At 48.3% G+C, this 15,042-nt stretch overlaps 1 protein-coding gene across 3 annotated transcripts in view; it reads left to right on the top strand.

Annotated features, from left to right (window-relative positions):
• LOC119969409 (cadherin-22-like) overlaps positions 1 to 15,042 on the top strand; it is a 1,080,568-nt gene that overhangs the window by 705,005 nt on the left and 360,521 nt on the right. For all 3 annotated transcript variants that reach the window (XM_038803029.1, XM_038803028.1, XM_038803030.1), the window contains one exon: positions 6,407 to 6,594. In XM_038803029.1, coding sequence (XP_038658957.1) covers positions 6,407 to 6,594 — 188 coding nt within the window. The remainder of the gene's footprint in view (positions 1 to 6,406; positions 6,595 to 15,042) is intronic.

Genomic DNA, 15,042 nt, shown 5'->3' with positions numbered 1-15,042 from the left:
ACTCTGTGAACCCCACTCCTATACACACCCTGTGAACCCCACTCCTATACACATCCTGTGAACCCCACTCCCATACACACTCTGTGAACCCCACTCCTATACACATCCTGTGAACCCTACTCCTATACACACCCTGTGAACCCCACTCCTATACACACCCTCTGAACCCCACTCCTATACACACCCTGTGAAACCCACTCCTATACACATCCTGTGAACCCCACTCCTATACACATCCTGTGAACCCCACTCCTATACACACCCTGTGAACCCCACTCCTTTCCACACCCTGTGAACCCCACTCCTTTCCACACCCTGTGAACCCCACTCCTTTCCACACCCTGTGAACCCCACTCCTATACACACCCTGTGAACTTCAGTCCTATACAAACCCTGTGAACCACACTCCTATACACACCCTGTGAACCCCACACCTATACACACCCTGTGAACCCCACTCCTATACACACCCTGTGAACCCCACTCCTATCCACACCCTGTGAACCCCACACCTATACACACCCTGTGAACCCCACTCCTATACACATCCTGTGAACCCCACTCCTGTACACACCCTGCAAACCCCACTCCTATACACACCCTGTGAACCCCACACCTATACACACCCTGTGAACCCCACTCCTATACACACCCTGTGAACCCCACTCCTATACACATCCTGTGAGCCCCACTCTTATACACGCCCTGTGAACCCCACTCCTCTACACACCCTGTGAACCCTACTCCTATACACACCCTGTGAACCCCACTCCTATACACACCCTGTGAACCCCACTCCTATACACACCCTGTGAACCCCACTCCTATACACATCCTGTGAACCCCACTCCTGTACACACCCTGCAAACCCCACTCCTATACACACCCTGTGAACCCCACTCCTATACACACCCTGTGAACCCCACTCCTATACACACCCTGTGAACCCCACTCCTATACACATCCTGTGAGCCCCACTCCTATACACATCCTGTGAACCCCACTCCTATACACACCCTGTGAACCCCACTCCTATACACGCCCTGTGAACCCCACTCCTATACACACCCTGTGAACCCTACTCCTATACACACACTGCCAAATGCCCCTTTGAAACATACACTATAAACATCACTCCTACACATACACAATGAACACAACTCCTATACACACATTATGAGCTGAACCGCTATAATGACACTGTGAATGCCACTGATGTACAAACACTGTGAGATCCACACATATATGCAAAATGTGAAGCCCACTCCAATACACACTGCAGTCAACCTCTCAAGGGCTGGTTTAGCACAGTGGGCGAAACAACTGGTTTGTAATGCAGAACAAGGCAGCAGCGCAGGTTCAATTCCCGTACTGGCCTCCACAAGCAGGTGCCGGAATGTGGCGACTAGGGGTTTTTCACAGTAACTTCATTGAAATCTACTTGTGACAATAAGTGATTATTATTATTTTATTGTACAGTCCGCAAACCCCACTCCAATGCATACACTGCGAACCCCACTCCGAAAGACAAAGTGCGAATCTTAATGGCCACCAGGAGGGGTTGTCCTCCTCCTTAACGGGGTTCCATGTCTGAGAGGACGTAGCACACGTACCCCACTGTCTCTTTGTTCAGATGGAGTCTTGTGCAACACATGCTGTCCAGCATCTCATCCCCCACCCTGACCATGATTCTCCTGCCTTCTCTCAGAGTGCCATCCACTGAGCTAGTTGTACTAGCAAACTTTGTTTTGCTAGCAAACTAGTTGTGCTTGCAAACTCACCCCCGACCACATCAGGAACCCCTAGATGCCAGACCTCTGTTGGTAACAGGAGGGAAGCCATGATCCGATGCCCTCTCGTGGTGCACACACTTACAATTTGATCTTGAGAGGTTCCCCAATGTTGAAACCCAGCTCTTTCGTGTTTGCTTATTGGCAGCTGCCTCAATGGCGCTTCCAGGGTTCAGGCAAACTGTTCAGGCATCAAAGCTTTCTTGAAATGCCCAGCACTAATCATCCTCTGAGGCATAGCATGTGTACCCTGGAGTAGGCACTTGAGAGTTGAGAATATTTTGTCTATTAAACAGTCAACATTAACAAAGATTTGAAAATCAATGATGTAACATCCCACTTATCAACTAACCTTTAACAACAAGGAAACATCCCCGTTCCATGCTGATACCAATACAAAGTTATATCAACTCATTTTCACACAAAAAATCCAAACACACAGGGCGGGCTTCTCCCAGCCCTGGGCCGGGCCGGAGAATCTCCACGAACGGGCCACGCCACCCCGATGCCGGCACAGGATTCTCCTCAGAGTGGAGAATTGGCGCCGGCGTGGTTGGCGCGGCACCGGTTGCGGGCCGCTCTGCGCGGCCGGCCCACCGATTCACCGGCCCGGATGGGCCGAGTGGCCGTAAGAAAAGAGCTGAGTCCCGCCGGCGCCGTTCTAACCTGCTCTGGGCCGGCGGGACTTCGGCGTGGAAGAGTCGGGTAGTAGCTGTGGGGGGGAGGTAGGGGGTGTCGAACCCCGGGGGGGGCTTCCAATGTGGCCTGGCCCGCGATCGTGCCCACCGATCGGCAGGCTGACCTCTCTGCCTGGGGGCCTCCCTTCTGACGCGCCGGCCCCTGTAGTCGTACGCCATGTTGGGTCTGGGCCGGCTCGTTGAAGGAGGCCACTGCACATGCGCGCGTTGGCGCCGGCGCCACTGCTCATGTCCTCAATGGCGCTGGTGCAACTGCCCATGTGCGGATCCAGCGGTGCACAGTTGTTCGGCAGCTGGAGTGGCGTGAACTGCTCCAGCGCCATGCTGGCCCCCTGTAGGGGCCAGAATAACATAGAACATAGAACATTACAGCGCAGTACAGGCCCTTCGGCCCTCAATGTTGCACCAACTGTGAAACCCCTCTAAAGCCCATCTACACTATTCCCTTATCGTCCATATGTCTATCCAATGACCATTAGTCCTGGGAATGGCCCGTTCATGCCATTGTAAAACATAATGGCGTTTACAACGGCGTGGACACTTGGCCGTGGATTGGAGAATTCCGCCCCCGGTATCAACCTCGCAGATTCCTCAACAGAAACGGAGGATAAGCCTGAGACTATGTTATCCTGCCCCGAACTTTGTTGTAGAAATGATCTGTCTATCAATGTGTTACTTGTCCACGTATCAGTGCCATTCTCCATCCAAGAGCCGCAGCTGTGCAGACACTACAAACAGCCCAATCTCACTGAAACCAAATCCTGGCATCCACATATTCCACTGGCACTCAAGGTGCAGTTGAATATCCTTGACTTCCAGCATGTTTAATCCATGGTGACATGCCAGTTACATGCAGCACTCACCACACGAGCAACCAAAGCACCAGCAATCACCAAGAGCATTTCTTCGATGGCGTCATCAGAGTCCTACTTGGACCAATGTCGCGCACCAGGTCCCGCAGCGCCTTCTTGCTTCAAACTGGTTTGCGCCCTCTATTCCCACTATTTTCCCGGCATGCCCAGATCTGAGCCGTGTGCAACTCAGTGGTTGAATCGCGCCCTTAGTCAATTTCACTTCAGGTACTGTCCAAATGCAACATTTCATTCACAACCCTGATAAAGCTGATGGCACAGAATTACCCGTGGCCTAATGAATCTATGCTTGTGTTCTTCCTACACACGTGACACCTCCCATTTTATTGGCTACATTTCAGCCTTGAGCATACCTTTCCATGCACTTTTCTCTCTGTATTGGTCTCACTTCAATTTGAATGTGTCTATATTGCCTCAATCACTTTCTGTGCACTTTCAAACCACTCTCGAGTACAGAAATTTCTCCTCCTGAATTCGGTAGTAACTATCTTGGATTTGTTGCTTCTGGTATTTTAATCTATGATGCCCTTGAGGTTTTCACAATACTTGAAACAATTTGTCACCTCATCCCTCCACTTAGCTGACGCGATATCCCTGAAATCCCAAATCCAATGAATAAGAATATTCATAACCCCAACATCGCTCCTCTCTGCACAATACTCACTGTATCTTTCCATTCAGCAAGGCTTCTTGGAGCCTCTGCCTTTCCTTTCCTGCCTTCCAATCACACCTCTCTCTCTCCCTCCAAGTAGCCACCATCCTTAGCTTCAGGTGTGGCAACTCTTCACATAAAATGCCTTATCAAATTCCTTTTTGAAAATTCTCATGAATCACACCCATTACGTTTCTTCGAGGTTGTCTGTAGAGGGAGATGGAACCAGAAGGTGGAGAAGATTTTAGTTTAGACGAGCAGTATGGTCGGTGCGGGCTTGGAGGGCCGAAGGGTCTGTTCCCGTTCTGTACTTTTCTTTGTTCTTGTTCATTGTTTGTGAAACAGGGTTTGAGCGGTTTGGCCATGATTGACTCGTTTGTGTTCCCTCCACTACCAACAGCCCCCAGGCTGGTGTGTGTGCGTGTTGCGGGGAGGGGGATGCAGAATGGAAAGTGAGTGGTCGGCTCACTCCTGCCTCCTCCACCTCAGACAGTTGAATACAGAGTCAGACTGCCCATTATCAGAAGGTTGCCCGCAGCCAAAACGTTGAAGGGCCCTGTTCCCATAATCTGTCTTTATTTCTCATGACAGGCTTCTAAAAGTCAATAAATCAACAAAAAAATCCTGCGGACACTGCCAACTTCACCAGCAGAATCTGCTTCTGCTTACAGCCATGGTCATGTTGTTTGACCTTTCCCTTGTCCTGCCTTGTTGTAAAGCATTCTCAAATGTTTTCATGTCTGACGCCCAAAATAAATGCAGCGGACAATAAAAGATTATGTTTAAGTGGAGTTTGTTCATTGGCAATCACAAAATGGTGAACTGGCTTCCAATTTCAACACCCACTCACCTTCCATAATATCTGGGACTGGGGTGGTGATGTTGTATTGGCGACTCAATGACCTTGCGCTAGTATTGATATTTGCATGGAGGCAATTTGCGGCTGCAAAATCCAGGCCCCCTTCTCCCATACCACACAAGTGCAAGAGGTTAAAAGCTCTTATCTCCAGTCTCTCAGATTGATTATCATTGTAGACTTTTCCAGAGAGTGCTTTTCAGTACTGTACATTTCATGGTGTTCCTTACAACAAAGCTAGAATCTTTTATTTCTATTAAGCTCCTCAAAAACTATCTTAATGCGTGATTCACTGGATGGAGTCAATTATCCTGTATCCTTGGAAGTTTGGTTGACCATATTTTGTTTGCCTCTGCAAATTAATATTGATATCATAGCAATGAAAAATTATATATTCCCAATAGCCAGGAGGCTATGTAACCAGAAGCCAGAGCAGAACACTATCAGTTGAAACACTGCCTTAAGATCATTTTCCAGCTTTCTGTCCCAAAGGCTGCATTTGGTGCTAGCATATGGCTCCATTGTTACTGGAAACCGTCCAGAACCTCATCCAATTGGCCGTTCTTCCTGCATGACCCAAAACATTGGATAGCAATGCAGCTGAGCCAGATGCCATTATCACCTCATCTCCATAAATGGACATCTTCAGTCACAGATCAGAAGCAGAAAATCAGGATAATTTATTTTACACTGGTAACAACTGAACTAATTTTAGTGAAGGACAGGAATTTCCGCCCTGGCCTGCTGGTGGTGCTAGAGGCAGACCAGATCTTCCGGTCCCGCCACTGTCAATGGGGTTTCCCGCTGTTCATACCCTCCGCTGCCTGGCAACCCGCAGTGGGAGGGGGGAATGGTTGGCATCCGGCAGGGGCCAAAAATTCCCACCCTGGGTGAGATCAATAAAACCAATAAATTTATAGGTCAGGATTCGGCCTGTTAAATTCCTAGTTTATATAATTCAGTGCCAGGCAATGGTATCACACACTATTGGGAGCAGCTGATAGGAAATACATATGGATTTCGCAAACATTTGACGTATTATTTTAGGGATGTCAAAATTACCTGGTTCCAATTAGTTTGTTTCCTAATGGAATCTGGATTCACTGCTGAAGCTGAATATTGTCATTCAGTAACAGATTGCTCGACCATTAAAGTCAGCCTCTGTTAGACGGGATGCTGAATCAAGTTGTTGTTTAAAGAACAGTACTGCGAATGCTGGAAATCTGGAGAAAATGCTGGAAAACCGAAACGGGCCATGCAGCATCTGTGAGGTAAAACAAGAGTTCATGCTTCAGGTCTATGCTGATCTGAAATGTTCAACTCTCTTTCTTCTCTTCACAGGCGTTGCCTGCCCTGCTGGAGACCGCCAGAATTTTCTTTTGTTTTATTGTAGGTGTTGTAGGTTCGCTTTGGGAAAAGTTAAAAGAGCAGGCCAGCGGCGTGCCCTTTCAGTGAAGAGTGCATGAACGTATGGGGGGGGGGGGTAAAATTGCGGGATCACAGGCAAATTGCTCGAAATGCTGTGTTCTCTTTTCCAGAGCTGTACCAGCTAAGTATGCCCGAGTCAGCAGCCATTGGGACAACAGTTGGAAAGGTGAAGGCTGAAGACGTTGACTTGGGCCAAAACTCCGAGATGACCTACACCCTGAAAGAAGAAGATGGTTCCGATAAGTTCAGCGTCATCACAGACACGGAGGCACAAGAAGGGATTATCATCCTGAGAAAGGTGAGAGCTACCGAACCAGAGCAGTGCACCTACCTGCTAAACTGAGAGCTATTCCCATTTTACAATGAACCCCCGTCATTCAGAGAGTTACCTACAAAGTGCCTGTTGCGATTGTCTCCTTAACTGATTTGGTTAGAAATGATTCAGTTAATAGTCGGTTCAACACACAAAGATAGCTGGCAAGAACCTTCTCTGATCACAATCAAAGAAATAGATGATTAGAAATAATAACTGAGCTCACATTATAAATATATGATCTCCATTTTTTCCAAAAAGCCTCGCATAATTATCGTAGTGTAAGTTTGTTCCATTATTCTGCAGCATTCATTTATGACACCAGACTGTGCAGATATTTTTTCCAGTTCATTCAAGGGAAGTGGGTGTCGCTGGCTAGACCAGTATTTATTGCCAATCCCTAACTGCGTTTGATAAGGTGGTGATGAGCTGCCTTCTTGATCCACTGCATTGCCTGTGGTTTGACCCAGTGACAATGAAGAACTGGTGATATATTTCCCAGTCAGGTTGGTAAGTGGCTTAGAGAGAAACTTGCAGGTGGCGGTGTTCCCATCTGTCTTCTGATCTCGTCCTTCCAGATGTTACCATCCCCTGGATTGGTGTGCGGTCAATTCCAGCCCCACTTGACCCGGAATCATAACACTATTTAAATTAATAAATAATTCTTCTTAGAACACCCAAAGTCTTTGGCCCTTTGCTGCCCAATAATTACAGCCACCATGTTCATAGATGTAACCACAATTATTGTTTAATTAATAACATAACCATAATTAAATGTACAGCAAATACAACTGCTTAACTATTATCTAATTCCTAACCCCCATCCTTTACTCACCCCACCCTCTACACAAACATAAGACAGACAAACAAAAACCAAGGGAAAAAGAGGGGTATAAAAATAATAACGAAAATAAAAGGGTAAGAATCTTTGTTTCAGATGGTTGTCTTCTAACCCAGCTTCCTTCAGTCTAGGCTTTCAGTTCCAGGTTTCTGTTTTCAGTCTGCAATGGTTTTCACTGTAGAGTTATCCAGATGTACAACAGCTATGCAGCTTCTCTGGAGAAAGAGAGAGAGAGAGAGACTCACAAAGCTTCTTCTCTGGATGTCCAGGACCCGAATGTTATGATAATTCATATGCACCCAGAATAGCCATTTTTACCACATCATAATCCTTAGACACCCCCTCTGACAGGGAATCATAAACTTCCTGTGCCCTCCCCATCAATTTACTTTGCATGAGTAATGTCCATTTTTCTTTCAGCCAGTTGGGTTGCTATTTTATCCAATGCTCTGCAAAAGGTTTCTTTTTGGGAGGAACTTTATAACATATCACCACTGTTCTCGGATTAAGCTCCCCTCTGACTCCTGGCAGTTCCCTTTTAATTTACAGTGCCTTAAGTTGGAATTCTCTCTCTTTTGCTTTTTCCTCTCTTTATAATTCCAACCTCCCCATTTCAATTTCCACTTGAAAAGCTGTTATCTTTCTTTTTGCTGCATCTCCATTTCTTTTTCTACTCATTTTAATTCCTTCTTATGCTCGAATTGCAATCAAATTATCTGCAGCTCCATTTCCACCAGAAAATGACTTTGATGCTATACTACTTCATGGCTCTTCTGTGCCTCTAACAGATCCAAGCATTCAATCAATATATCATATACCTCTGCCTTCCTAACTTTAGCTGGCACCACTATTTTTAATTTACCTGTTTTTGAAGTCCTTTTAAATAAACCTGATCAATCACCTGAAGAAAACATCAGCAGCCTCCAGAGTCATGTTATATTACTAGTTTGTAATTTATACTGCAACCCAAATGTTGCTGTGTCCCGTTCCATAGATCCCAGACAAGCCCCCAAGTTAAATAAATATGTAAAAATGCATACAGCAAGTTTTAAGTGCTTTGTATTGAGTTTCAATTATAAATGAAATGATATAGCTCCAATTTAAACTGAACAATTCCTCAGCATGTGCTTAGTTTATGTTGCATCTACAGTGGTGGTATTTATTATGTGTGTCTGGGTATTCTATAATTGTATTAAATATGTACTGGGGTTCATCAAACTCAATTAGAAGATGGAGGCATCTGAAAATTACGATGCATCATGTGACGAGCAATTGCTGCAGTTTCGCAGCTTAACCCATTTTATTTCCCCCAAAAGTAGTAAACTTTTTTGGGCAGTTTGGGAATAGAACAATTCTCTCTCTAACCATCTTGAGATATATTCATCTGTTAATATTTCTTGACAATGAAAGGGGAAAATTTGCCAAACCATCTGCTCCTGATTTTAATCCAGTGACTTTACTTCAGAGCGCAGCTTGTAGAGAAAGTGTGTGATGTGCAGTTATTAGTGGGAGATACACTCAGACTCTGATATAATGTCCTATATGGAATAAATGGTCTGCCAAAATTCTTTGTTCAATTCCAACTGGCCAGAACACTTTAAAAAAAATTAAGAGCAGAGAAACATGCTGTAGAAATAGTTTGCACTACGTCTAAATGCAGTATGAACCCATTTCCCAGGAACCCATTTCCCAGGAATGTGCCACACTAAACTGATGTGGCACAGTGGCACAGTGGTCAGCACAGCTGCCTCACATCACCAGGGACCCAGGTTCAATTCCAGCCTTGGGTGATTGAGTGGAGTTTGCATGTTCTCCTTGTGTCTGTGTGGGTTTTGTCCGGGTGCTCTGGTTTCCTCTCAGATTCCAAAGATAGAAGTCTTACAACACCAGGTTAAAGTCCAATACCAGGTGAAAGCTCCTTCCTCAGATGAATGAGGAAGGAGCTGCGCTCTGAAAGCTAATGATTCGAAACAAACCTGTTGGACTTTAACATGGTGTCTTAAGACTTCTTACTGTGCTCACCTCAGTTCAACGCTGGCATCTCCACATCATGGCAGTCCAAAGGTATGCAGGTTCAGCGGATTGGCCACGCTAAATTGCCCCTTAGTGTCAAAAGGTTAGGTCGGGTTATGGGGTACAGGGATAGGGCAGGGGAGTGGGCCTAGGTAAGGTGCTCTTTTGGACGGTTGGTGCAGACTCGATTGGCTGAATAACCTCCTTGTGCATTGTAGGGATTCTACTCTGTGGATCTACACAGCATTCGTGGGTTTACTTTGGACAAGGTGAAACAGCTCATCATGATATAAATCACTGAAAACCTTTAGAAACTGAAAGAAAATAAATCATCTGGCTGATAAACAAGGGAATTGAAGAAAATACACAGGCCTGAATTTTCAGGATGGCGAGCACTCGACACTCATCATCTGGAGAGTTGGCAGGCAACACGTCCTAACCAACTTCAACAGGCCTGGGCTGCCAATTCACACTCCAATGAGCATTGACTGGCCGCAGATGAGACTTCTGTCCACATTTCGAAGGAATAACTGCCTTGGAGAGCTGGCAATCAATCAGATTGGCCGACAACTCTTCAGCTCATCCAAGCACAGCACAGCAGTGGCCAGTGACCAGAAGACATACTGCAGTGCTGTGCCTGTGACGAATGGCGCGACCCAATGGCCACGCTGCACCGAAAAAACAGCGCGCCACGGTGGAGCATGGCCATTGAAAGCCGAGAGACCCCACTACCCATGATCTACCCATCTCACAATGCCTTGTGAGGTTCAACGCAATCTTGCGAGACGCTGCGGTTTGAATCCTGCCCACAATGGGCGGATCACCTTTTATCAAATCTGCACATTAGAGCGAGGCAATTAACGTTTCTCTAATGTGTACATTCCCGAGGTATCTGAAGTTTTGGGATTCAATCCCTTCCCCGACAAATGGGGACCAGACAGAACAGCACTTATGGGGATCTCCCGGGGATCAGAGGCCCCAGCTGCATGCCCTTTGGGAAGGGTAGTGCCCTGGTGCTGCTGGTGCCAGCTGGATACCCTGGCAGTGACAGCCTTGCACGCTTGCAGTGAAACCTGGGTGCCAGTTGACATAAGCGCAAGGTGCCAGGTTGGCACTGCCAAGGTGCCAAGTTGGCATTTTTGCACGTGTGTGATCAGGCTGAGGTTGTCCGGCGTGGGTGTTAGGGGGAGGGACGGGCGCTGGGACCCTCCCATTCCCTCCCATATTGTGTTTGGCTGGAGGGGAAGTCTTGAATTCTTCAGGGGCCTCCGAGATCGGGATGCCATTTAAAAATGGTGTCTCAATCTCTCGCTACAATGGAGTGTTCCAGCAAGCAGAACTCCCCACTGTACAAAACGGGGTTATGTAGTAATTCAACCCCTTTTTCACTGCGAGTCGTGTTGAATAGCCACGTGTTTCTCGGCACTGTTCCCTTTTGGGAGACTCGTGCCCTAAACCTCAGCATCACAATGCTGTTAAGTGCCTGGGGGGGCGTATGAGGGGTGTTGAACTTGCTGTGAGGGATAGACCGAATCGGGCCAGGTTGGGGGCTGGGCTGTGCTCGTGGTCTCTAGTGCCTGAGGGAAGGTCAACCCAGTATGAAAGGGCCTTCCAATGGAGCCCCACCTTTCCCACCCGAAATTGAGGATGAGAACGTTTTTTTACCCCACACAGCAGTCTTCGGGCGCCACAAAGTGGCTATGTAAGCGCATTAATTGGGGTTGGGTGATCTACCATCTGAGCCCCTGTCCTCCCCACCATAAAATTGCATTGGGGTAGTATGAAACCAGGGGGTATGCCATCCATGTTATTTTACACTCCACCCTCTGCCTCAGAACCTGCAGCGGGAGCAGTGGTGAGCGTAAAATTCAGGCCTCGGAATATACACAACAGAAGCAGATGATTATGCCAAGCGGCATGTGCTGGTGTTCATATTCCATACATGTCTCCTTCCATTTCATCTCAGTCTTCCTATCCCTTTACTCTCACCATCTGGTCTTGTATCCTTTTTAAAGCAGCTCAGTCATTTTCATTAATTATTTTGTGTTGTCCCAATTCAGCTGCAGCTATTTACTATGTTATCCCCAGGGCTCTGTCAATATTAGGCAAAGTTTAGTACTGAAACCACAGGAATGCCAGTATTTCCAGGAATCTGACCTGACTGAAAATGTTCATTATTTATTAATAAGAAACTAGGGGCTGGATTCTCCATTCCTGAAATAAAGTGTTGATGCCGGGCAGGATTCGTGGACTTTCACGACAGCAAAACTGGTGCCGAACCTGGACCGATTCAGCGACTATGGCGGGCGAGCACCGTGCCACGTGGAACACAACCGATTCCAATGAGAAATGGTGCGGGATTCGCCGGATCCGTGACACTTGGGTAGCTGACAAGCTGCAGCCACATATACACATTAAAATCCACACACATACTTATCCCAGCGGGGTTCACCGCCTGGGTGAGGCTCCTGTACAACACTCCCAAAGCGAGTGTCCGAATGTCCACCAGCTCTGAATACTTCCAGCTACAGAGAGGAACAAGACAGGGCTGCCCCCTGTCCCCACTCTTGTTCGCGCTAGCGATCGAACCCCTGGCGATAGCCCTGCGGAACGCAAAAAGCAGGAAGGGAATCCGGAGAGGAGACAGAGAGCACAGAGTCTCACTCAATGCAGATGACCTGCTCCTCTATGTCTCAAAGCTGCAGGAGGGACTGAAGGCAATACTGCAAATACTGAAAGAGTTTGGAACCTTCTCGGGCTACAAACTTAACCTGGGTAAATGCGAGACATTCCCAGTGAACCCAAAAGGCGGAGGACAGAGCTGAAGGTGCTCCCATTCAAAACGGCCCAGAACAGATTCCGTTACCTGGCGATCCAAATAGCCAGAGACTGGACACAGATCCACAAGTGGAACCTGACCAGCCTGGTGGAGGAAGTAAGAAAAGACCTTCAACGGTGGGGCTCACTCCCACTTTCCCTGGTGGGAAGAGTGCAGACGATCAAGATGAACGTACTGCCAAGGTTCCTCTTCCTGTTTAGATTCATCCTGATCTTCATCCCGAAGGCCTTTTTCCAAAACATAGACAGGCTAATCATGGCGTTTGTGTTGAGGGGGGGGGGGGGGGGGGGGGGCGGGGGGGGGGGGGGGGGGGCAAGAACCCCAGAATTCCCAATCTGACACTGCAAAGAGAGAAAGTCAGAGGGGGTTTGGCTCTACCGAACCTATAATACTACCACTGGGCAGGAACGGCGGAAAAAGTGAGGGAATGGGTACAAGAACCCGACACGGATTGGGTACAAATGGAGGAGGCATCCTGTAAAGGAACATCCCTCTGGGCCCTGGCCACAGCAGCACTCCCATCCCCCCTCAACAATGTACACAACGAGCCCAGTGGTAGCGGCCACGCTGAGAACGTGGACCCAGTTGAGACCACTTCGGGATAACCAAAATGTCCCTTTTGGCCCCCATCTGTGGCAATCAGATTCCCCTCAGCCATGCTAGATACCACCTTCAAAATATGGAGGCGGGACGGGGGCACACTGACGGTCGGGGACTTCTACGTAGGGCGCACACTGGCGACACTAGACGAACTGACGAGAAAGTGGAAACGCAAAAGGACAGGAATTGAGACACCCTCAAATAAAGCACTTCCTCTGCAAAGAGACAGTTGGGTACCCCGAGGCCCCACAAAGCACACTACTAGAGGACCTGATAGGTGCAAGCAGCGAAAAGGGGAGGCTATGTGGGAAAATATATGGACAGCTACTGGACAGAGCCCGAACACCTCTGGATAGGACCAGACAAAAATGGAAGGACGAACTGGGGACAGAGGTGGGATGGGGACTCTGGAACGAAGCACTGAGCAGGGTGAGCTCCACCTCCTCCTGCGCAAAGCTAAGCCTAATGCAGCTCAAAGTGGTGCACAGAGCGCACCTGACCAGAACCCGAATGAGCAGGTTCTTCCCGGAGGTGGAGGACAAATGTGAACAGTGCCAGAGGGTCCTGGCCAACCACACCCACATGTTTTGGGCTTGCCCCAAGCTTGCTGGGTTCTGGACAGCCTTCTCCGAAGCAATGTCCAATGTTGTGGGGATGAGGGTGAAGCCATGCCCAATAGTAACAATATTTGGGGTATTGGAGCAGCCAGAGCTACACATGGGGAAGGGGGCCAACACCCTTGCTTTTGCTTCCCGAACCGTACGCCGGAGAATCCTGCTCAGCCGGCGATCGGCAGCACCGCCCAAAGCTGCAGACTGGCTCGCTGACCTCTCGGAATTTCTCCACCTGGAGAACATTAAGTACACCATCCGAGGGTCAGAGGAAGGCTTCCTTGATACTTGGGGGCAGTTCTTCAGGTTGTTCCGAAACCTGTTTGAGGCCAGCAACGAGGAGTAAGCCAGGGAAGGAAAAAGGACTGTGCAACCCAGGGGGGAGGGAGAATAATGGGGAAACCACGAGAGAAGAGGAAGGGTGCTGAATCCAATGGGGGTGGGGGGGAGGAGGGAGAGGATATCATAGACCGATCCAGAGGGCAGCAAAATGTACATACAGTTAGTCAAATGAAGGACAAAACAAACCTCTCTGTAAAATAATGCAAATTAGCGCATTAGTAATGTATATAAGGAACAACTGTTTACAAATATGAGAAAAGCCAATAAAAAGATTTTCAAAAAGAAAAATGGCACTGGTTGAGCTGGAGCACGCCATTCAGCTGATGGGCCAGCTGGGGCCATAGGCCACCCCACTGGGTGACACCCAGAATGACCCGTGGCCCTATGTTCATAGTGGGCTGTCAGCAGCGTGCACAGCTGCATGGCTGCCTTTCTGGCTGCAGCAATGGTGTTCCGTGCCCAGTCCACCCCGACCTCACAGCCCACCTCCTGATCACCCCTCCCAACTCATCCCAGCCCTGGCAGAAGCCCCTGGTCAGTGGCACAACTGTTTGCAAACTATGTCAATGGTAGGCACTTTCCGTATACCCTATTCCTCCGTCAGCAGCCATTATGCTGGTTTCACGAATTTTAAAAGCACAAGTGAACCGCGGCGTCGGGAACTCGGGCCATTGGAGGCGGAGAATCGTGGAGGCCTCGGAGAAACCGGGTCAGGCCCGCTAATGTACGCAAATGGTGTTTACTGTACGTGTGTTCCGGACCGCATTGACGCCACTGTCGAAGTGACAGAGAACTGCGATTTGGCGTCAAATCGGCGCCCGCCACGATTTTGGCATCGGAGCCTATTTTCCGATTTCGCCATCAGCCAACGGAGAATCCTGCTCTCGGACTTTTTAATATTATGGGCTGGATTTAATTTTGCATCACAGTCCTTGCTCATCCTCCTACACCTCACCCACTCACTTTCTAGGCAGCAGCGGTTGTGGGGTTGAAGGTTTTGGAGCTTTGGTGAGTTCCTGCAGCGCATCTTATAGATGGTACACAGGGCTGCCACTGTGCGTCGGTGGTGGAGGGATTGAATGTTTGCGGATGGTGTGCCAATCAAGCGGGCTGCTTTGTCCTTGGTGGTGTCAAAGTTCTTAAGTGTTGTTGGAGCTGTTGAAGGGTGTATGAGTGGATCTATTTGT

This window comes from Scyliorhinus canicula, chromosome 7 (assembly GCF_902713615.1).
Source record: "Scyliorhinus canicula chromosome 7, sScyCan1.1, whole genome shotgun sequence".
Classification (NCBI taxonomy): Eukaryota; Metazoa; Chordata; class Chondrichthyes; order Carcharhiniformes; family Scyliorhinidae; genus Scyliorhinus; species Scyliorhinus canicula.
This window is presented reverse-complemented; position numbering and strand designations above follow the sequence as displayed.